Genomic DNA, 22,846 nt, shown 5'->3' on the forward strand with positions numbered 1-22,846 from the left:
CTGATCATATTTAATACATATACACAAAACTTTCTACCAACAGGAACAATCTATAAGCCGGTTCATGCTGTGGTAAGACCCTAGTCTATTGTTACTACGTCTTGTGATTTCATTTGTAACAGATTAATTCTTGGCGGAACAAAATAGTTTGCTCACTTGTGGCGTAACCAACAACTTAAAGACTGGCAAGTCTCCTTGTTTTTGTAAGACTTAAAAGCTAACGTGATAAACAATCAGTTCATGTAGTAATAAAATCAGCATCTGTCCTTTTGTTGGAATGCTAGTTGAGTAGAACAATATATATCCGTATTTCAATATTTTATTCAGATTTATCTGGGATATATACAGATATTCATTTTCAAAAAATACTTATTTACATAATAGGTAAAACCAAACGACAAAACGATTGACATTGATATCCAAAAAGGAAGTATAACCGAGAAAGGTAAAAAAGATAACAAATTCTTTTAAAAACGACATATTGTTGTTCTTATAATACATTAAATAACTGTATTTAAGGATTTTCATAAGACATTTCTTCAAATTGGATTAACATATCTGTGTTAGTCATTAAGACACATTCATAGCAATAATTTTATATACATGAAAACAAGGACGATTGCAACAGGTCAGTTTAAATTGAAAAAATATGAAAAGGCATCATACATTACATATACTACATAAACAAAGACTACTGATACCTCTATGGACAAATTTAAACGAAGCAGTTCATAAAAATACATCTGGTGTTCTGCGCATTTTTAAGCATAGTCAACTAACCAATCAACATCTTAGATTACATGTTTGCGATGTAGTCTCCTTTTTTCAAGAGCTAAATCAAAATGTTTAAGTGTGTTTTTTTTATATTGTAACAAACAAAAAATGAGGGAATCACATATACCCCTTACAAGATGTAAACCCGGATGCGTTCGCAAGGTGATCACTCAGTCAAAAAGTCAAAATCGGTCAAATTACAGAACAGAGTTATATTGTGGTACCTCACGATCTTAGCCTGCGAACAAATGTTCATAGTCAGTTTCGACACAGACACATCGTATGAGTTAACTATTTCGTGACCGTGACCGTAAATCTTACGCAATGTCGATTTCATCCGTTTTTGCACAAAACTATGTTTGGGTAGTTCAACTTTTTAGAGCACTTTATAGGTTGTATTTGATTTTCATATAATGAAGATATAATCTTTCAATCAGATATTTGAGGTGTGGAGCTGGCATGTCAGTCCTTTCTAAATTTATGTATCATTGTCAGTTTGCTAGGTTTCTTCTGTCAATGACGTTTTAATATCTTGTTTTGGGCTGGAATTCAGCTTATTTTGTGAATATCATACAGAGCCAAGGAAAAATATACCGACGAGGATATCACTGCCATGCTGGACTTTTTAATTGACAACATATTTGTTGAATTTGAAGGTTTGGTCTTCCAACAGACTATTGGAATCCCAATGGGTACCAATTGCGCTCCTCTATTTGCAGATTTGTTTTTATATTCCTATGAAGCAGAATTTATCCAAGGTCTTGTACAGAAAGGAGGAAAAGAAATTAGCCCAGTCTTTTAATTTCACCTTTTGGTATATTGATGATGTACAGTTTCTTAATAATAATAGATTCAGTGATCACTTACATTTAATATATCCAAGTGAACTTGAAATTAAAGATACTACCGACACAGATAAATCTGCTTCATATTTAGACCTTTTTCTCGAAATGACTACTGATGGTAGGATGAATACCAAAATTTATGACAAACGCGATATTTTAATTTTCCTATAGTCAACTTTCCATTTCTGTGTAGCAACATCCCAGCGGCACCAGCATATTATGGAGTATATGTGTCTCAATTGATACGTTACTCTAGAACTAGCTCAAAGTACGTTGATTTTGTTGAACGAGGAATACTGCTTTCTCAAAAGTGGCTAAGACAGGGCTATGAATCAATCAAATTAAGGTCATCACACAAGAAATTTTACGGTCGCCATTATGAGCTGATTGGCCATTATGACAAAAGTGTGTCAGAAATCATATCTGATATTCTTCCTCAGTCATAATAACCTTCCATCATTACCGAACTGAACAAAGAAATAACACGACGGGTGCCGTATACGGTGCAGGAAATTCTTACCCTTCCGGAGCACCTGATTTCACTCCCGGTTTTTAGTGGAGTTCGTGTTGATTCTTAATTATTATTTATAACTGTTGATGTAAATGTCCTATGGTTTTATGAGTCTTTGTTTACTCCTTGGTTTTGATTGTAATTGTCTTTCTGACATCGAACTCGGACTTTCTTTGTCTTGTATATTATATTATTTTTAGTTCATTTATATGTTTCGGAGTTAAGTGTGAAGTACATTTGTACTGAACGAAAAAATTTAAGGGCCAGCTAAAGGAAGCTTTTAAACCAAAAGTTCCGAAATGGTGAAATTGAAATCCTTCCTTCGTTAATTTTACAGACGCCATCGAGTAGTTGACCGTTATGGAATATTCGTTTCACAGATGATAGCAGTTACCGGTATTTTCTTATGTCGTAACTAGAATCCCGTTCCTTTTTCATGAAGGTGACATACCGGATTAGACTTTATACTAACATTACCAATACTACGGTTGCAATATGTGGAGACGGATCTACGTACCCTTCCAGAGCAGATGAGACAACCCCCAGTTTTTAGTAGGGTTCGAATGTCTTAGTCAAGAGTTTTCTATGTTGTTTTTCTTTTTCCTGTTTAGCCATGTCATTGTCAGTTGTCAGTTTATTTTCGATTTATGAATTTGAATTTCTCTCTGGTATCTATCTCCCTCTAATTAAGCCTGGCTGCGGGTACAGTAAATTCTTGCTGTGTTGAAGACCAGTTGGTGACCATTGAATGGTTCTGCCCTTTGGTTCCTTTGTTGTCACTTGAACACATTCTTCAATTATATTTTCATTTTTATGAACAAGCGTAACGTTTTAATTGAAATATGTAAACAATATGAATGAAACAGAGAGTATGTTACTGATGAAAAATGAAAAGTTTCTATAATATCCTTATCTTTAAGATCACTACTGAGGTATATGATATGTAAGCACTAACTGAAATGTACGAAATTGAACGACAAGACATCATCAATTTATCTAAAAGTGAAACGAAAGAACCTTGCATTATGCTTTTTCTGTAATATTTCAAATAAACAAAAACGAAATTGGTCAGTAGTTATGCAAAACATATATAAGCATTGATCAATAGAGTGCCTGTTACAAAAAGGTTGACAAGAACACACCTGCGAAATCGCAGGTATTGAGAGCGTATTTGAAAGTTTGTAAACTGTTGTAGGGTTTATCGATTTGGTAAAAGATGTAATGACTCGAGAATTTCGGGATAGGTATCATTTTGTTGACAGGATACATTATATTAGCCCTCTCCCTTCTATCCAAACTCCGTTTTTGTTTTCTTTTTTCTGTATACTATAAACATACCTATACCATAAATAAAGTCATTATAGAGACTCTCTATATAATATATTGGTAAAACCGGCGGATAGTAAACTTGGAATTAATAGTAAATGGATGATACACTTTATTTATAGTAAATGTGTATTCATAGAAAAAAAACACAAAACAAAAATGCGTGTCCTCAAGAACTTGTGAAAATTATGTGCAATAAAAAAAACAGTCTTAAACGGAAGTATTGTCCATAACATTAAAGTCCGTCCGATGACGGAAACAATATTCGGCAGCCTTTATTTTTGCTTTCTCCCAAAAAAACTCACTGAATAATCATAATCGAGGGGGACAAATACGATTATGCATGGTACCCATAGGTCAAAGGGGCATACAGATAAAATTGTGGAAGAAAGAGAAGCGACACATACAATAATGTCTCCCAATTTAATTGTAAAGAAGATTGCGGGTATTTTAAAACGCAAGAAGGGAACACTACTGTTGAAATATACATTTATATTCATTTCTATCTCATCCTTCTTTAATTGTTTGTTATTTGTTTTCAGTATAAAAGAAACAGGCCATGTAAGTATATACAAGATAGATGACATAGATATAAGCAGATGTGGTACGAGTGCCAATGAGCCAACTCTCCATCCAAGTCACAATATGTAAAAGTAAACCAGCATAGTTCAAAGTGCGGACTTCAACACGGAGCCTTGGCTCACACCGAACAGCAAGCTATAAAAGGCCCAAAAAATTACTAGTTTAAAACCATGCAAACGGGAAAACAAAATTTTGATCTATATAAAAACGAAAAAAATATGAACCACATTAACAATCAGATTCTGACTTAGGACAGATGCAAACAAATGCAGCGGGTGTAAATATTTTAAAAAGTACCAAAAGGATATCAGAGGGAGAGTCAAACTCATAGATAGAAAATACACTGTCAACGCCATGGCTAAAAATAAAAAGACAAACAGACAAATAATAGTAAAGAAGACACACCATAGAAAACAAAACGAACCCACCCAAAACTGGAGGTGACCAACTTTCACCCTTATACAACAATAGTATACCATCACAACATATAAAGACACACTATAAAATATCAATTAAAATGGCTTAACTTAATCAAAAGACATATTACCACAAGTGAATATACACTGAACGAATAAATTTAATCTATGACACACTGTCAATACAAAATCAATAAAATAAGGGGTTAAATATTAAACAATTTCAGAAAATTAACAATAACCTTGAACAAAATGCCACCAAATAGAATAATGTAAACAGGTAAATGAAAATATTTTGTCGTAAGATATACAGTACAAATGGAGGTCTGAATTTTGTTTTTACAAAATTATTCATAGTTCGAGAAAAGAAGTGAAAGTTTATAGTCATACAAAACACTTATCAAAGGCTAAGCTTGTATATAAAAAATAGAGAGATGAGACACAACACCGAATTAGTAAACATGAAATAACAAAAAAGCATTACAATTTGTATTAAAAGGCAAAAAAAACCAAATAAAGTACGATTAGAGAGAGGAATTTATAGATAACACCGAATCAAAAATCACAAAATATAATATATCGCGAAGAAAAACATGCTACAAAGCCAACTTACATTAAGGATGAATAACTCTAGTCGTTTGGAAAGATATGATGTTACCAGAAACGTAGTTTTAGTTCAATTTATCCTTTCATACTATATTTGAAAATGTTTTACGCATTTGTATCTGTGTTTTTATATTTGTTATGGTTGAGGAATTTTGAGAAATCACATGATCTTTTGTTTCAATAAGTGAACTTATTTATTAATACACAATCTGTTTTCGATATAAATCAAAGCTTCAGAGTGTGCATTAGTTTGTTTAATAAAGTTATTTTTTTATTGAAGGTCTTCCACTACTGATGATGTAGCTACCAATGTTGCTGTGTGGTTGGATGTCGGAGCATTCTTCATAGCTGTAATTTAGTTTTGCATGTTTACAGTATCAACAATATAAATGAACTCATTCAAGATTATAATTTGCAGTAAAATGTATAAAATATTTTCTTCATTCTTAATATATTAATGTCTGATATTTAGTGTTATCCATTCCTTTTTGTGTCGACAAAAAAGGCACATGTTACACGTCTAAGGGGTATAATTTTAATACGATCGTTTGACAAATTTTAACATTTGAATTTGATTTTACTTAAAAACAAAATGTCCTGCTTTTGTTTTCTTAAATCTAATTAAAGATGTTTCTCTTATTTATGACATTCAGGCATTTATACATATATATATATATATATATATATATATATATATATCTTGGATATGCATTTCAATCACACACAATTCATTATCTTGGTTAGGAAACCCCTTTAAAAAATTCTATACTGAAAAATACAAACTTACAGCTAGCATTTCAAATGTTTTGGTCAAAGATTCTGGTAGACCGGTTGACAAAGGAAATGATGTAATGTGCAAACAAAGTTTTGTTTAACTTTCCATTACAAACAAAGATAAGCTGCAATCAATTAAGGCAATATCCGTCGTCATAAATTGGTCTTATTGAAAATGCCCAGTCCTTACTCAGTTACTAAAGATCACTCGGTTCCTCTCGTCTGCTTAACCTTTACTACACCTTTTGTTACTTAATTGTTCTATATGTTGCAGGACTTCAATATTGACGACTTAATTTTCTGATTGTACCGGTGATAGCTCCCAATTCATGTATTACACTTTCGGGGACAAATAGTCCACCATCAGTGGAATTGATCTAATGCTAGTAGAACAAAAATTAATATACCTGGTATAATAAATTGCACTTGTCCAAAAATCACAAATAAAAAACATGTTTCTAAGATATGCTCCTATGAACACATATTTGCAATAAGACGTTAACACACATATACACAAACAAACAACAAGCAAATATTTTATTTGCCAATCATGGCGCCCAAAATGAGCGGAATAATTACAATATAATTTTCAAGTAAATTAGAAATAGGTTAAACAAAGTACATAATATGATTGATTTAGATTTAATTGATTAATATAAAATATCAAAGCAAATAAAGTAAGTAATTTGTAATAATAAAAATATATAATATGATATGACCCATTGTTTGTTACTCTGGTTCCTTTATTGGACAGCACACCTCATAGTTTACTTATAATTTATTAAATGTAAAAGAAATAACTATGTAAATGAATATATGATCATAAATATCATTCTATATCTTTATATAGAAAAACTAATTAAATATTGTATTCCTGTTTATATTTAAAACCTCTAATAATTGACAAATTATTATCAAAATATTTTTATCTTCATTTCCCATTAGCCAAATAAAAAGAGATTTAAATTTTGTTATCCAGTTTTGAAATATTTTTATTTTTACTATATATTTTGCTATGAAAGGGATTTCTGACATTATCATAAGTTTTACATGTTAAAAGAAAATGCATCTCACCTTCTATTTCCTCATTACAGAGTTTGCATATTCTATTTTCTAGTTAAAGTAACGACATTTTTCTATTTTAAGTTTGTGAGCTCCAATTCTAAATCTGGTTAAAACACATCTTTGAATACATGTTAATTTCAATAAGTAAGGCTCAAAATTAAAATTTGGTTTGAATAATCGATAAGTTCTAAGTTTTTTTCCAGATGTCTTATTTTGTCTTTTATCATTAAATTATTCTTTCTTCCATATGTTACAATACTTTAAATATAATTTCTTTTTCGCCATATTTTTAATGTTTATTTTAAATGAGAGTACATGGTTCTCTTTTAGATTTAAGTAATTTTAAGATAACATCAATACTACTAGCCCAAGAATTCTTTCCATCTTTAGATAGTGTATTTGAGAGAGATTATGCATTTGTTAATAAGATATTTTTTTTAACCTTAATTCTTTTCCAATATTTAATTATGTTTGTTCTATTTTTTTCAGATTTTTCTCTCAATTTTTCTTTCTTGCTTTGAAAGAAATAAACGTGGCGGAAGACCTGGTATTGTGATGTACGTATCCTTATTTTATTCTACTTTTTATATAAAGTAAATGTTACTAAAATGAAAATTAATAACATTTAGCTTGAACCAGAGATGGAATTAGGTGTTCAATGCTTTGAATTAATTTTATCAACTACATGACATTTGAACCTCAGATGAGTAATGCTGTCTATCTTACTATTTTGACGAGATACATTTTATTTACAGCTAGATGATGATAACAAACGATTTAAATTGTAGCACGCATTAAAGTCTGTTGTATATATAACACTTCAAAAATAACTTTGGAGTTAAATCATTGTTATGTTCATTGAGGTCAGTTAGATTCATAAAAACATATTCTAGCAAACCGAACAATTTTTTTAATGTACTCGTCAAGTGGAACATCACGATCTGCAAAACAGAAAGTGTCGTATAGTATTGATATCCTCTATCATATATCTTAATTCTATTTGTACCATACACTCATCATAGATGCGAGGCCAAAATTTAGCATTTCAGACGCGGGTTTTAAGAATTTAATGCATAAATACACGGAGTAGGAGTGATTGTATATGTCTCATGGATCAAAGTGTCCGTGTAACACCCGTAAATGTACTGTTTTCCTTAGATCTGCTCGTACAACAGTGGTTTAAAGCAGGTCTTATAGCGAGTTAAACCTCATTGACAGCTGTTGAACAACAACATGTTGATTATAAAAATCAACAAATCAACCGGATTGAAAAAGAATAACTCTGTTTAAAGTAATAGAATGTTTTTTTAGTTTGATCTTATCTAAGAATTATAATCTTTAAATAACGATAAGAGTTGCCTTTGGTTAAAAATAAAATTAAATTTCTTTTTGATCCTTACTCAACACTAGATTGACTTTAAGTTGGAAATGGGTTACGTGTACCCTTACCGTGTTCAATTATAAAGAAGAAAAGAATGCCATCACATTAAAAAGTGACATAAGCGAGCCATCAGCAAAACCAAAAAACAAAATAATTTTGTTTTACTGTTCGGCCCACAAGAACCATTTGTATACAGTTAAAACCTTTTTTTAAATCTATGACATGAAATCAAACATACCTGGAAAATTTGTTCCATATCCTCTTGTATACGTTTACGCTCAACGCTTTTTAACCCAATTGATGTTATTAAAAGAAGCATTTAATTCTTAAATGAAACGGATTTCTTGCATTTATAATGATGAAGATGTTTTTGAACCAAGGCATGTGTTAAACACTGAACTCAGTTAATTCCTACAAGGAAACTTTCACAAAAGTAATTCATGATTAACTTTTATTTAATATTTCAGACCGATAAACTTTTTGCAAGATGATAATTTAGCCATTGTTTATACAGCTGCATTTGGATGTACTTCAATTCAACTGCTGAATTTGATTTTCAGGAGGGGATTAGTTTTAACTTCGTTCAATATTCCATCATTAGTTGTCCCTTGGGTTAGAGGTAAGATATGAATAAATTTACGTTTATCTACTCAGATGGAAACATTAGTTATACAATATAAATATGTTAAGCCTTTCCAAGTGATATTTTATCGTATGTTTTATGTTGTGATGTTATGCTATTGTTTCAGAAAAAAGGGAGAAGGTTTGGTACCATTAAAACGTTAATCCCGCTGCAAATGTTTGCACCTGTCCTAAGTTAGGAATCTGAATTACAGTATTTGTCGTTTGTTTATGTAATTTATACGTGTTTCTCGTTTCCCGTTTTTTATATAGATTAGACTGTTGGTTCTCGCGTTTGAATGGTTTTACACTAGTAATTTTGGGGCCCTTTATAGCTTGTTGTTCGGTGTGAGCCAAGGCTCCGTGTTGAAGGCCGTACATTATCTATAATGGTTTACTTTTATAAATTGTTACTTGGATGGAGAGTTGTCTCATTGGCAATCACACCACATCTTCCTATATCTAAGTACGTCAGAACCATTGACGACTCTACAACAGATTTTATCCATGGGATCACCAGCATTGATGGTGATACAAGGCTAAAGATATATTCTGTATATATAATTTGTCTAAACATCAGCCAAACAATGTTAGATCTGTAAAATTTTTTTTCTTACCTCTCCGGGATTCAAACTCATGCTACTGAGATATCGTGGTACCAAATCGCATTGCACTATGCCCGACATTTTTGGGCTGATGTTTAGACAAATAATATATACAGAATGATCCTTTATTTAAATAATAATATTGAGATGTAGTATGATGGTCAATGAGGAGTCTATTAATACCGTGAAGATGGCTATAAAAGGCGGCGGGGTTGAACATTCTTGAAGGCGCAAACCTCCATCTTCGACTAGAGAAGGGTTAGGCTAACCATTTATTATCATATTTGAAAAAAATACTATGTAATATCAATATCTTTTCAACACTATAAACAGATTAAAAGCACCAAATATTTGTAAGTAATTACAGTTGGTATTTTTTTTCAGTAGGATTTCATATAGTTCAAACGATTACTGTCGGGTTGTTAAATTGGTTTTTTTTAACAAGGTCCTAAACTAATATTTGATTTATTGTGTGGTGATATTTTTCAAGCAATATACTGATTAAGTTCCAACAAAAAAGACTATAATATAAGTTTTTTATAATTTACTAATTGCATTTTAATGCAGAAGAAGGGTGCAAAAATTAAATGTAGTTATTCCTTAGAAATCGTTCCCATTATCAATTATAATAATTATAATTTTCATTTTCAGTTTTTGTTTGGTTAATTATGGCCCTGTATGTTTCGCTCAAATTTTATCCTGTATTTGCTGTAATAAGATGCAGAAGAACTATAATCGAACCATTGATTGGCTTGTTCTACACTGCATTCATGTAAGTATGTTATATTTTTGAAGAGTGAACACTTAATTTCAAGTCGCCTTTGCTATGTAAAAATATTCTGAATTTAGAATGGTTGCAATTCCCAGAAAACAAACACAGCCGTTCACTGAACTCTGTTGTTTTGTTTGAACATCGGTGTCAATGTAATGAAATTTGATGCGACTGTTATACAAGTGAGAGGTTTAGCCAGCTATAAAACAGGTTTAATCCATAATTTTCTACATCAGAAAATGCATCTATCAAGAAAGGATTATGACAGTTGTTATTCATTCGTTTGATGTGTTTGAGCTTTTGATTTTGCCATAATTATAATGAGTGATTTTCCGTTTTGCATTTTCCTGGGAGATCAGTATTTTTGTGATTCTACTTTTTTCTAAAATAAATCCTTATGTTTTTCATGTACAGATTTTAGGACTTCAAATAATGTACAGATTTTAGGACTTCAAATACAAACTTTTGGATAAAACCCACTTTTCGGCGATTTATTTCCGTACTAAGCAATAAAATGAATTTAAATCATAAAATCAAACATCCCACTAACATGTTTAAATCTACCACATTCCGTATACATATGCCTGTCACAAGTCAGAATCCTGTAATTCAGTGGTTGTCGTTTGTTGCCGTGTTACATAATTGTTTTCCTTCATATTTTGTACATTAATCATGCCGTTAGTTTTCTCGTTTGAACTATTTAAGATTCGTTTTTAGGGGCCTTTTATAGCTGACTATGCGGTATGGGGTTTGCTCATTTTTGAAGGCCGTATAGTGACTATTATTTGCTACTTTTTCTGTCATTTAGTCTCTTGTGAAGAGTTGTATCATGGGCAATCATACAATATCTTCTTTTTTTTTATATAATACAAGCTTTCGGGTCAACTTTTCCTGGTTTTAACACTTATTTTTTGCCACGGGGTATTGCTTTTATCAAAGCAATGATCAAGTTGCTTGTAATTCTACCTAAATCAAAATGTAAAAGGGATATACTACATGTATTAACAGGCTGTACCTTAAATGTCAAGAAGAAAATCATATTACAAATCTAGTGGAACAAATTTTCATATCTTTGAATTGACAAATTGTTCTGCATTCCAACTTTACAAATCTACGAGATAGTAAGCAAATTTACATAGTTTCAGTTTTGTTACATCGTTAATATGTGACTACAATTTTAAATTTAAGTCAGCAAGTTGAAAATTGTAAAGTCCATAATGACATAACTTTCAAAGGTGGGTGTTGCTCCTGCTTCAGTTATAAGTGTCATTCTTCGTGCTGTTTTTAATTTCTCATCTCAGCAACAGTTTTGTACAAGTTCTTCAGGCAAAACGTGCCTTATTTTCAAAGTTTCAAAACATACAATTTACGTTGGCCGATGGTTTACGAATTTGGTAATGTCTTAGGGTTAGATTATAGTCAATTAATAATCTGTCATTGTGTGATCACTTATCAATGTATGTTCTATGAGTAATACGTCAAGAGCACATACGATCACTTCGATTTGTTAGGGTTTCTTGTAGATTAGTCTTAATGTCTTATGTTATGTTTTTAGTGTATTGTTTGTCGTTCCGTCCTTTTATTTTCTTGGACGTTTTTAGTTTGTCTTTGGGTACCTTACACATAAAAAATAGCCATAAACATGAAATAAAAGGAACATCAAACATAATAACTGGATTTGATTAAAATGACGATTATTGTTTTTTGCAGATTTACATCCTTAATTTATCAGCTGGCAAATTCCTACATAGTAAGTTTATCTCTTAATAAAGGGTTTCCAATGATGGGTTGGATCAGGTACGTTGGTACGTATCTCAACCATAGGTGTGAGTTTGGAGGACTCACTGAATAAATACAATCATCATATTCATCGAGATGAATTAAAAAGAAAAATTAAAGGCAGTTATAGATATAGGAATAAATTGGAAATAAATCATTCCAAAGATGTTACATATTTTTCAAATTTTACTCAGACTTAAGATTTGTAACATAGATTGTCCTCTCTGATGTTTCTTCGTCTCTTTTTTTTCGATAAAAAAATACGAAATGTTTTTGGAAGAACTATTGCATAATAAATTAAAAAGCTATTTTCTTAACCGTTGCATTACTACTGATATTGTATTGTCATGACGAAATTCTGTTAAATTGTCAACAGTTTGCTCCTTTCTTTTATCTTAAAGCACTAACTGTTGTCTTGCAGAATAGATAGCAGTGCTGGGATTTTATATTTAGCGCAATTTTGTTTGGTTGCAAAACCACAATATTGATTTGTTTTAACTTTTTTTTCTAGAAATGCATGAATAAATTGATATTGATAATATAGTATCGTCTATGTTCTTTCAACAAAAACAGACAACACCGTGGCAAAAAAAAAAGAAAAAGGTGAAAGGACAAACAACAATTAACAAAACATTCCATATTAACTGAGAGGCTGAGCAACACAAATCCCTTCAAAACGGGATGATATGAATTCCTGCTCTACAAATGACACCCATCGTGTTCCTCAAGGAAGTGTGAAACGGACAATAAATCTTGCTGTCAACAATGTCATACTTCGAAAAGAGAATACAGTATTGTGGTTATTTCATATGGATCATATACAGTCATATGTGATACAGATAATCCATAACGGTCAATCAAACCATGAAGCCATCCGTCAAAATGTTCGAAGGAATTTCTTCAATTTATCAACTTATATTACTAGATGAGATAGCTCTATTATAAGCAGTAACTATCCAAGCACTTGAGTATCGTATCCGTATGCAGGCGCTGCTAAAATGGTGAAACAAGGAAATGAAAAATTCACACAATTGAAAAATAAAAATTATTAATTTTAGTTCTTATCTGACCTAAATTATCATTTCTTATTTCTGTATGCAAGTCAAACTATGAGACAAAATTTACTTTATTTTAATTTCATTAAAGTGCATAACAAGATTTTTTTTAGGTAGACAAAATTGACCCTTAAACGATCGTTTTGAATTTTGATGTCCAAAAGTAGACAGATCGGACATATTTTGACTTCGTTTACTTGCTTCTTTTGTTTGGAATCAATCGTCATTGTAGATCTAGAATGGTTTATAAGATAAACATTAATTTTACCTGGCTTAGCCGTGCGTTAAATGTATTTCGAAATGTCCTCTTCAAAAACTACTTGTTTAATGAAATGAAATGTCTAATTTGTAAACCTGCACTTTTGATCTCTGAAATAGTCTATTAAAAATAGATTAATATGTTCATATGACTACGTCTGTTCGGTATTCAAACTCAAGAATTAGAATTTTATTCTTTTTAATGATTGCAAAATTATAAATGTTATACTTAAGCTCAATCAGTTTATCACAGTGTTATTATTTTTTTTTCTTCTTTTAGATTAGAAAAGTAGATGCTTACGTTTTAGTTTATATACCCACATCATTATGTTATGTGATTTTGATTGGATATTTTCTGTACACGTTAGCTCGTCATATTTATAGTTTTGTCAGACGTCTAAAACAGGATACAAATAATGAGGTAAATAAATATTTATTGTAGATTAGCAAAACACAATATTTGAATGTCATCCTTTCGTGAAGACAATTGAAAATTGAAAACAAATTTAAATGAATTGTTCTATATCAACATTTTAAATGACAATGGTCAATTTACGTTTCGGTCTCGTTTCTTATTCAAAGACTGACCACATTAACAAAATATATATTGATTCACTTTTGCCATTTTTTCCACCTGTAACGTTATTATGTTCAGGATGTCATATGGAAATAAAAAGGTATGCAATCATTGTCATTTAGATAACTCTCCACCAGAGACAAATTACGTAGAAGTTAACAACTATAGGTCACCGTACGACTTTTAGCATTGAGCTAATGCCATTACCAATAGTAAGCTATAAAAGGTCACAAAATGACAAATGTAAAGCAATTCAAACGATAAATCTAACTGCTTGATTGATGTACAAAACTATAAACAAAAAACAAGTATGATATATACAGCAACAAACGACAACTTGTGTGTATGCTTGTGCTTAACAACACTGACATTACACATATATTCTGAGTAACCATTTCTTTCAGAGTAATAAGCAACTACTTTCTATGACTGCATTAAACTTTTTGTATTTAATATTACCATTCCAGAAATGGTAACTTCACGTTTCTGTGTTTTAACAGTTTTTTTCATTATATCAGGGCTCAACCCCATGCTCAAGTCAGCTGCAATATAATTATGTAAAATGGCTTTTGAAAAAAACAGAACGCAACACTGAAACAGATACCGGTCTGACACGGTAAGAATCTGAATTTCATCAACGACAAAAACTGTACCACATGTGGTCCGAGAATATAGTCCCTAGTGTTGAAAGTGGGTTATTTGCCATTAATTTTTATATCCCTTCCAAATTTATTTCTCCATGTTAAATGCCTAAAATTGCAAGAAGGTGGGTGAAATTACACTGTAAAAATCTTTGGGTCCCGAATTTTAAAGGAAAGTAGTGATTTGGTCCAACTGAAAAAGGTTATAAATTTGCACTTCGGAAGCTGTCAAAAGATTTCAAGACGCCGTAAACATAAAATTGTCCATATTTTGAGTTAGAACAGATGAAGTTTTCTATAATTTTGATATAACTTGTCCCAAAAGTAGTACAACACAGTGTGAAAATTTCATTGAGAAAGCGCAGGTGGGATTTTTTTAATTTTCATTTATGTTTTAAAAGAAATGCACTACGAAATAATTGGGGTCTCGGACCATGTACTACAAAGTTTCGTAATTTATTTTATCCTAGAATAGACAGTTGGTATGCACTTCCTTTTCTTTTTTAATCAAAGGGTCAAAACATAAGGCTGTGCTGCATATTTTCAACATTAATATGCCCCGAACTTTTAAAAGTTTAAACTTATAAAAATATTCTGCTCTATCCCTAACTTCATTTTACATCTTTCTCAGAATTCATTTTCACCATGACAGGATACGTATTTCAATATAAAAAGTTACATTTTAATTTATGATTATAATATATGCGTACAAAAAATACTACATCTATTGCTTAAACACTTAAAAAAATATAAAAAAAACCAATTCAAATCCATAACGTTAAAACGTCCATTAAAACTGACAAAATCTAATATGTAAAGCTTTAAATGGGCCTGACAAGACTAGCAAAAATGTATTCCCTCAACGACATATCATCAGACTTGATTAAATAACAGCTCTAATGAGTTTATTAACTTAATTAGGCCAGATGCTATCAGATGCATGAACAAACTGGTTTCTCGATATTTCAAACCTACCCATTTAAATATTATTGAATGGAGTAACATATATATCATTCAACAAAAGTCAGTAATTGAAAAGCATAATAATTAAGGCTTATTGCCTTGACTGAAAAAAAATTCACATATATTAGTACCGTTATTCTATCTTGTGTCGTATTGTGTAAATTGTCAAAAACAGGAGTAACACCGTTAAAAATGTCCACTAAAAATGTAAAAATATAAGAACTTTTTTAAGTCAAAATGTTCAGTAAAGTAGTACTTTTATAAGCTGAATGTACAATTTTCATTTAAAGGATAAATTAATAATGCTATTATTTAAAAAAATTGGTTTTCTGGGCGTTTCTTGACCTATTTTTACATCTCTTGGGTGAAAAATTGTGATTATTCCATGAAAGCAAACATTTGTTTTTTGATTAGTATTCAAACACGTTAATTCCAGTACTATTAATGTTCTTGTCTAGGGTCAATGTTAACGATGTTTCTTTTTGTGTAGGTCAATCCAGGCTTGCAGTAAAAAGATAAAGAACAAAATTGGTGTGAGTTCACCTCTACATGCCTCACCTAGAGTGATTGCAACATTTTTTGTAGCAGCAATTGCTTTATTTCAGGTAAATTCATTTGATTTACTTCCGATTATTGTATTGATCGTAATGTGAACAGTAAAAAAAAAGAAGCAAAAATAGCAAGAGATTTATAACTTGCTATGATATTTAGGTTTTATCGACGTCCTACAGTGACCTAAAGTTCCTAACGTCTGGTTGCTTGGTGAGAGTTGTCTTATTGGAAATTATACCATATACTATTTATATTTTTTGTATTGTTGCTTGCACTGTGTGGATTCAGTAGAATATTTCCTCGTTTTGTTTGTGTGAGAGTTGTCCTTTTATACCTAACAAGGGGTTATGGGTTTTGGTCATTGATGAAGGCCGTACTGTGAACTGTAGTTGATTACTTATACGTATATTATAAGTTTCATTGATTAACACTTCGATATCATATACTCCCCTTTCCTTGTTTTGTTCAATAATGACTCATGAGTAATGATTAGCAATTATTCTCATTAACTCATTTTGTGTTATGTTAAATAAACCTGTTCCTTTTGCCTTTGGTTAAAGTACTATGTTCGTCCTTCTTTGTCTTATGATATTAATTACTTATGTGATATTTTCTTACGTATTCTTATTTAATTTGAAAATACCTAATGGTTTTGATTGATAATGTAGTTTAACAGGAAAACAATCTAATGATAATGATTATTGAAAGGGATTACTTGTTAAGGTAAAATAGAAACACGTAGTTTTGCATTGCACTAGAGAAGTCCCTTTGATGGGATGTTACTCGTGACAAATCAAGGCTACGGTAGTAAACTGATGCTCAACTCGCATTATAAAAAAATAAGATACAAAAAACAACAAAACCCTAAGGAAATTGCATGAACTCCAACAGGATCGAAACCGTATAAGATTTAGAATAAACTCATCATAGATACCAGGAAAAAAATTATTATTTACGCCAGACGCGTGATTCGTCTACAAAAGACTCATAAGTGACGCTCGAATCAAAAATGATATAAAAGGCCAAATAAAGTACGAAGTTGAAGAGCATTGAGGACAAAAAATTCCTAAAAGTTTTGCCAAATACAGCTAAGGTAATCTATTCCTGAGGTTGAAAAGCCTTAGTTTTTCAAAAATCAAAGTCTTGTTAACAGTTAATTTATAATCATGAACATATTAATGATAACTCAAGTCAACACAGAAGTGCTGACTACTGGGCTGGTGATACCCTCGGGGAAATAAATCTCCACCAGCAGTGAAATCGACCCAGTGGTTGCAAATAAGCTCATGATAGATACCAGAAATAAGATTTAATATTTACGCCATAAATAAGCATTACCCTGTTAATAAAATCCATATAGTGTGAACGATGCAGAGATACTAGGTTCGATATATATTACGTAATGTTTTTATATAAATTGATGGATAATTGTAATATATCTAATGTTGTTTTAGGTTGGCATGGATTTACTCACTGGTTATATCTTCTTGAAACCCGGACTTCTGTTTACCACATTCTTCAAATTAAAATTCTTCAACACATCTGGAGAAGCATTTTTACCTGATATTGAAACGTTTTTTACTGTTGCAGATGGTATATATATATTTTTCTTCTAATTCTTCTTACACGATTAATCCTTTTCCTGACATGTGATTTATTTTCATTTATTCAACTAGTGGTGTTTAATATCAATTCTTCATTCGATTATGACTTCCATTTTTTTTTTTTGCATTCTTCTGAATTTCCTATTGTGACGGCATGAAAATAGGCTACCATGCATGGTGACGTCACAAAGAACACTTTTGTTTGCAAATCATTTAGTTTGCCTGCATATTGTTTTATCAAATCTTTAGAGAAACAGATTTCACAACCATATCTTGTGTTAAATCACAAAAACATTGAACGCCGAGGAAAATTCATACGAAAAATACCTCATCAGATACCATCATCCCGACAGCTCAATCGAATTGATAACAACGGTCACATTCCTCAACTGGTACAGGCATTGTATCGTGTTGAACCCCTTAAAGATAAAAAGCAACGATATATTGTACCTTCAAATCTATGTCATGAATCCAACCAGATCAACTGTTAAAATGTATATTACGGACCGAAATATTTTTTCACAGATTTTGTATTTGATATGTTTTAAACTTTCCTCTTTTTAGCTGGTTTTTACACATCAATCTCCCTGTCCAGCATATTCATGGTTGTTTATGTCATTGTTATCTACATCAGTTATCGGAAGGATCTAGAAAAGATGCAAAGAGGAGACTACTCATTCCTGCCAATGAAACTCAGAAAGAGCCTAAATGACAACCTAATTGTAAGTGCAATAATCATGACACAATAAAGGGTTCTTGTTGAAATATTTACATTATGAATAGATTCAATGTAATTAAGATAAAATTGAGATTGAAAATAGGGAATGTGTCAAAGAGACAACAACCCGACCATAGATAAGACAACAGCAGAAGGTCACCAACAGGTCTGCAATGCACATGGAAATTCCCACACCCGGAGGCGTCCTTCATCTGGCCCCTAAACAAATATATATACTAGTTCAGTGATAATAAACGCCATACTAAACTCAAAATTGTACACAAGAAACTAAAATTAAAAATATTACAAAACTAACAAAGGCCAGAGGCTCCTGACTAGTACAGGCGCAAAAATGCGGCGGGGTTAAACATGTCTATGAGATCTCAACCCTCCCTCTATACCTCTAGCCAATGCAGAAATATAAACGCATAATAATACGCACATTAAAATTCAGTTCAAGAGAAGTCCGAGTCTAATGTCAGAAGATGTAACCAAAGAAAAAAAACAAAATGACAATAATACATAAATAACATCAGACTCCTAGCAGTTAACTGACATGCCAGCTCCAGACTTCAATTAAACTGATTGAAAGACTATGTCTTCATCATATGAATATCAGGCACAATCCTTCCCGTTAGGGGTTTAGTATCATACCATCATAACATATATGAGAAGAACATAACCCGTGTCATGCCAACAACTAGTTTTCAAATAAATGTGTTTAGTTCCAATGGAAAGACCCTATAAGTGAATCAATATTAACGCCAGAAAACCTACATATTTATTAACAATTGTCTATCGTTGAATATCGGATATTTGGATATTTCAGAATTCTTTATTTCATTGTGGAATGTATATTATATAATACATTTATTATCTCTAAAAACATAATAAAAACAAAGCTTTAACTTTGAAAATTCATTGTTTACGACATATTACCCTTGTTTTCAGTCATTAAACTAATAACCATTGTCCAGAGGTGACATTTCACTCATCACTAGTACATTTCAAGTGACACTTGACTTCCAATCCTTGATTGCACTTAAATGTTGTAGATTTTATGTGTTACATTTTGGTTGTAATGCTCATATGTTTTATTGCCTGGAAAAAGTCATTCTTATGATGTGCTGTTACAATTGTGTTATAGATTAATTGGAGGTTTGAGAGCTTAAAATCATTTTGAACATTATTATGTGCATTACTATGTGCCGGTCCAAAACTGAAACAAATAGTTTAGTGCTTGTGGTTGTAAATGTCATGTCATGTTAGTTTTTCGTTTATTCGTAATGTTTTGTTATAATACCCCAGTCCCACTAGGCCACGATCGCACTACGATCTGTGAAAAAAATGCAAATTTTGATGATCGTAGTACGATCATGTAGATCGCAGTAAGGTCGTATCACGGTCGTGGTGAGGTCTTCAAGATCGTGATGAGCGTGGCAAACTTTGAACATGTTCAAAACAATCGTGGTGCGGTCGTGGCGAAATCAGGTCGTAGTAGAAGCGTAGTGAGAGCGCACTAAGATCGTAGTAAGATCGCAAAGGTCGCTGTACCATCGTAGTGAGAGCGTAGCGAAAGTGTGATTCTATTCGGAGAAACTGCGCTACAATCTCATTGCGACGTTATTACGACCTCACTACGATCATCACGTTCTCACCGCGACCAAACTACGCTTCCACTACGACTATACCACGGTGTTCACGACCATAGTACGATTCTAGCACGCCCTTGCCGTCCTCATCACGCTCTTCTTACGTTCTGACTACGTTCATACTAAGACCATTATTCTCATTGTCATTTTCCAATAAAATATATTAATTCTCTCCAGGTTTTGTTTGTTTGTATGTAATTGGGACTTCTTGTCAATTTTCTCTAACGGCTCAACCATGCTTCTTGTTTTCATATAGATTAGACCGCTGGTTTTCCCGTTTGAATAGTTTTACACTAGTAATGTTTTGGGCCTTTTATGTCTTGCTGTTCGGTGTAAGCCAAGGCTCCGTGTTGAAGGCAGTATCTTGGCCTATAATTGTTACTTTAAAAAATTGTTACTTGGATTGAGAGTTGTCTCATTGGCACTCATACCACATCTTCCTATATCTATTGACACATCTGTTTCATATCTGCTATCGTTCACTAAAATGTCGTCATTTCAGCTTTATGGACCAGCAATAGGTTGTAATTTAGGTCGGATTGGTCGGTCCGACATCTCTACTTGATCAAGTTTCGTTACTATCAGAGCTCCATCCACCTCTACATCAACCCTAACACCACACCCACGTGTTCTAGTAGATTTTGGTGGCATGACTGTATTTTTTTTCTCGAGAAATCTACGTTTCAATCAGAAATAGAACTGAAGGAATGATACTGTATTGATATGGAACACGATGTTGACGTTATTAGTGAGAGCGTAGTAAAACCGCGGTTTGAACGTGCTATAATCGCAGTAGAAGCGTGGTAATATCGTGTTGCAATCGGATAACTCGTGGTATGGTCGTAGTGAGAACGTGATGAGCGTAGAAAGATCTTGATAAGCGTAGTAAGGTCGCAGAATAAGCGCGGTGAGAACGTGTTATAATCGTAGCGGGATCGTTGTAGAAGCGTAATGAGGACGTAACTTAGCATCGTGAAAGCAACGAAAATTTACATTTTCATGCCGCTCATACCGCGACCTCAACACGATCTGAAATTAATTAAGATCGCGGTGATCGTGGTGCGATCGTGGTCTAGTGGGACTGGGGCTTTAACTAGGTTGTTTGCTTTATCATTTAAATTGTTTCATATTTTGCCATGTCGGTGCCTTTTTTATCGGACTTTACTGTATGTGATTTCTCATTATTGACTATAAAAGCAACAGTGGTATACCGCTGTTCAAAAGTCATAAATCTATGGAGAGAAAACCAAACCAGGTTTCAAACTCAAACCCCGGAAAACACACCTACTTTAAGAGGAAAACAATGAAACAACCGACGTGCACTTGAGACAGGTGCAAAAGATGCGGCGGTGTTAAACATGTTTTGTTTAAGATCTCAATCCTCCCCCTTTTCCTCTAGCCAATGTTAAAAAAACACACTACAATGCGCACAGTAAAACTCAGCTTAAAAGAAGTCCGAGTCCGATGTCAGAATAGGTAGCAAAAGAAACAAAACTAAATGACAATGATACATAAATTAACCAAGGACTACTAGCAGTTACTGACATGCCAGCTTTAGACCTCAATTCAACTGATTGAAAGATTATGTCTTTATCATATGAATATTAAACACAATTCCTCTCGTTAGAATTTTAATATCATACCATCATAAAATGCATGAGAAGATCATAACCCGTATCATGCCAACAACTGGTTTTAGAATACATTTGTCTTTTTGATGCAAAGAAATAAGTGAATCAATATGTCAATTTTGTGCTTTGTAAAGAATATAACCTTTAAAGATAGGTTGCGAAATACCTGAAAGTAGATGATTTATATTTAAAATTGATGTCCTTGTACCGATGATAAAATGCAGTAAATGTTTGACTAGTTTGTGATATCAAAATCGTGGTGTAACAATTTTTCAGTAATAGATATATTTCTATCGTTAAAATCTAATTGATTTACTAGTTACAATATATGGGCTGTGCTTTAAACGTTATTGGGATTGATAAAAAGAACTTAACTGTCTATTGTGTTTAAAACACATCGGATTTCATATTCTTAATTATATTTTTTTTCTTTGTAGGCCTCAAGTTTACGATATTCTGGGGCACAAATTGCATTCCTTATATGGTGTAAGTAAACGTAATAATGAAATATAGTCAAAGCGAAATACGTTTAACAGCATCATATAAAGCAGCAAAACCATCAAACTTACAAACTGCATGTCTGACACCCCTGGAATGGAACATTTTAGCCATGGCGTTGCCGGTCTATTATCGATTTAAGAGTTGTAATGTCCATCTGATATCCTCTGACGCTCATGTAACATATGCGTTACAGTGTTATTTTCGTTGTATGTTGGGTATTTCAATAGTTCCTAATCGAGATATCAGATATCGAAATTTAACAAGCCAGTCTGACTCTATGTCAGCTCTATGATCTTGGATAAACACTGTGAAAAACTGTTTTCTGCTCTTTGGTCGTGTTGTTAACTCTTTCACACATTCCCATTTAAACTCTAAATTTTATTGTATATGAACCGTGACGTCATACTTTAACATAATACTCAGTGATAATCAACAATGTAGCAGCGTGAGAATGTAATTTATCTTAGGTCCACTCTTATTTAAGTTCAAACCATATTTAGTAAAAAATTATTATTTTTGTGCAACAAGCAAAGTCTTTTCAAACACTTTCCACATAACATAACAAATATTAAACGAGCACATGATATGCCATATATGAAAAATAAAAATCACAAAAATACTGAACTCCGTGAAAAAA

General features: G+C 32.2%; 1 protein-coding gene across 2 annotated transcripts in view; it reads left to right on the forward strand.

Moving 5' to 3' along the window:
• Positions 1–338: 338 nt before the first annotated feature.
• Positions 339–22,846, forward strand: part of LOC143064760 (stimulated by retinoic acid gene 6 protein-like) — a 28,903-nt gene continuing 6,395 nt past the window's right edge. The window contains exons 1-13 of one of the 2 annotated variants that reach the window (XM_076237834.1): positions 339–445; positions 3,999–4,017; positions 5,341–5,410; positions 7,389–7,456; positions 8,748–8,899; positions 10,158–10,278; positions 11,989–12,028; positions 13,651–13,791; positions 14,466–14,563; positions 16,042–16,156; positions 17,558–17,696; positions 18,272–18,429; positions 22,146–22,194. In XM_076237834.1, the coding sequence (XP_076093949.1) occupies positions 4,016–4,017; positions 5,341–5,410; positions 7,389–7,456; positions 8,748–8,899; positions 10,158–10,278; positions 11,989–12,028; positions 13,651–13,791; positions 14,466–14,563; positions 16,042–16,156; positions 17,558–17,696; positions 18,272–18,429; positions 22,146–22,194 (1,153 nt within the window). In that variant the 5' untranslated portion in view covers positions 339–445; positions 3,999–4,015. Of the gene's footprint in view, positions 446–473; positions 629–3,998; positions 4,018–5,340; positions 5,411–7,388; positions 7,457–8,747; positions 8,900–10,157; positions 10,279–11,988; positions 12,029–13,650; positions 13,792–14,465; positions 14,564–16,041; positions 16,157–17,557; positions 17,697–18,271; positions 18,430–22,145; positions 22,195–22,846 lie in introns of those variants that run through there. The other variant, XM_076237833.1, reaches the window with a different exon arrangement.

Source organism: Mytilus galloprovincialis, chromosome 2 (assembly GCF_965363235.1).
Source record: "Mytilus galloprovincialis chromosome 2, xbMytGall1.hap1.1, whole genome shotgun sequence".
Lineage (NCBI taxonomy): Eukaryota > Metazoa > Mollusca > Bivalvia > Mytilida > Mytilidae > Mytilus > Mytilus galloprovincialis.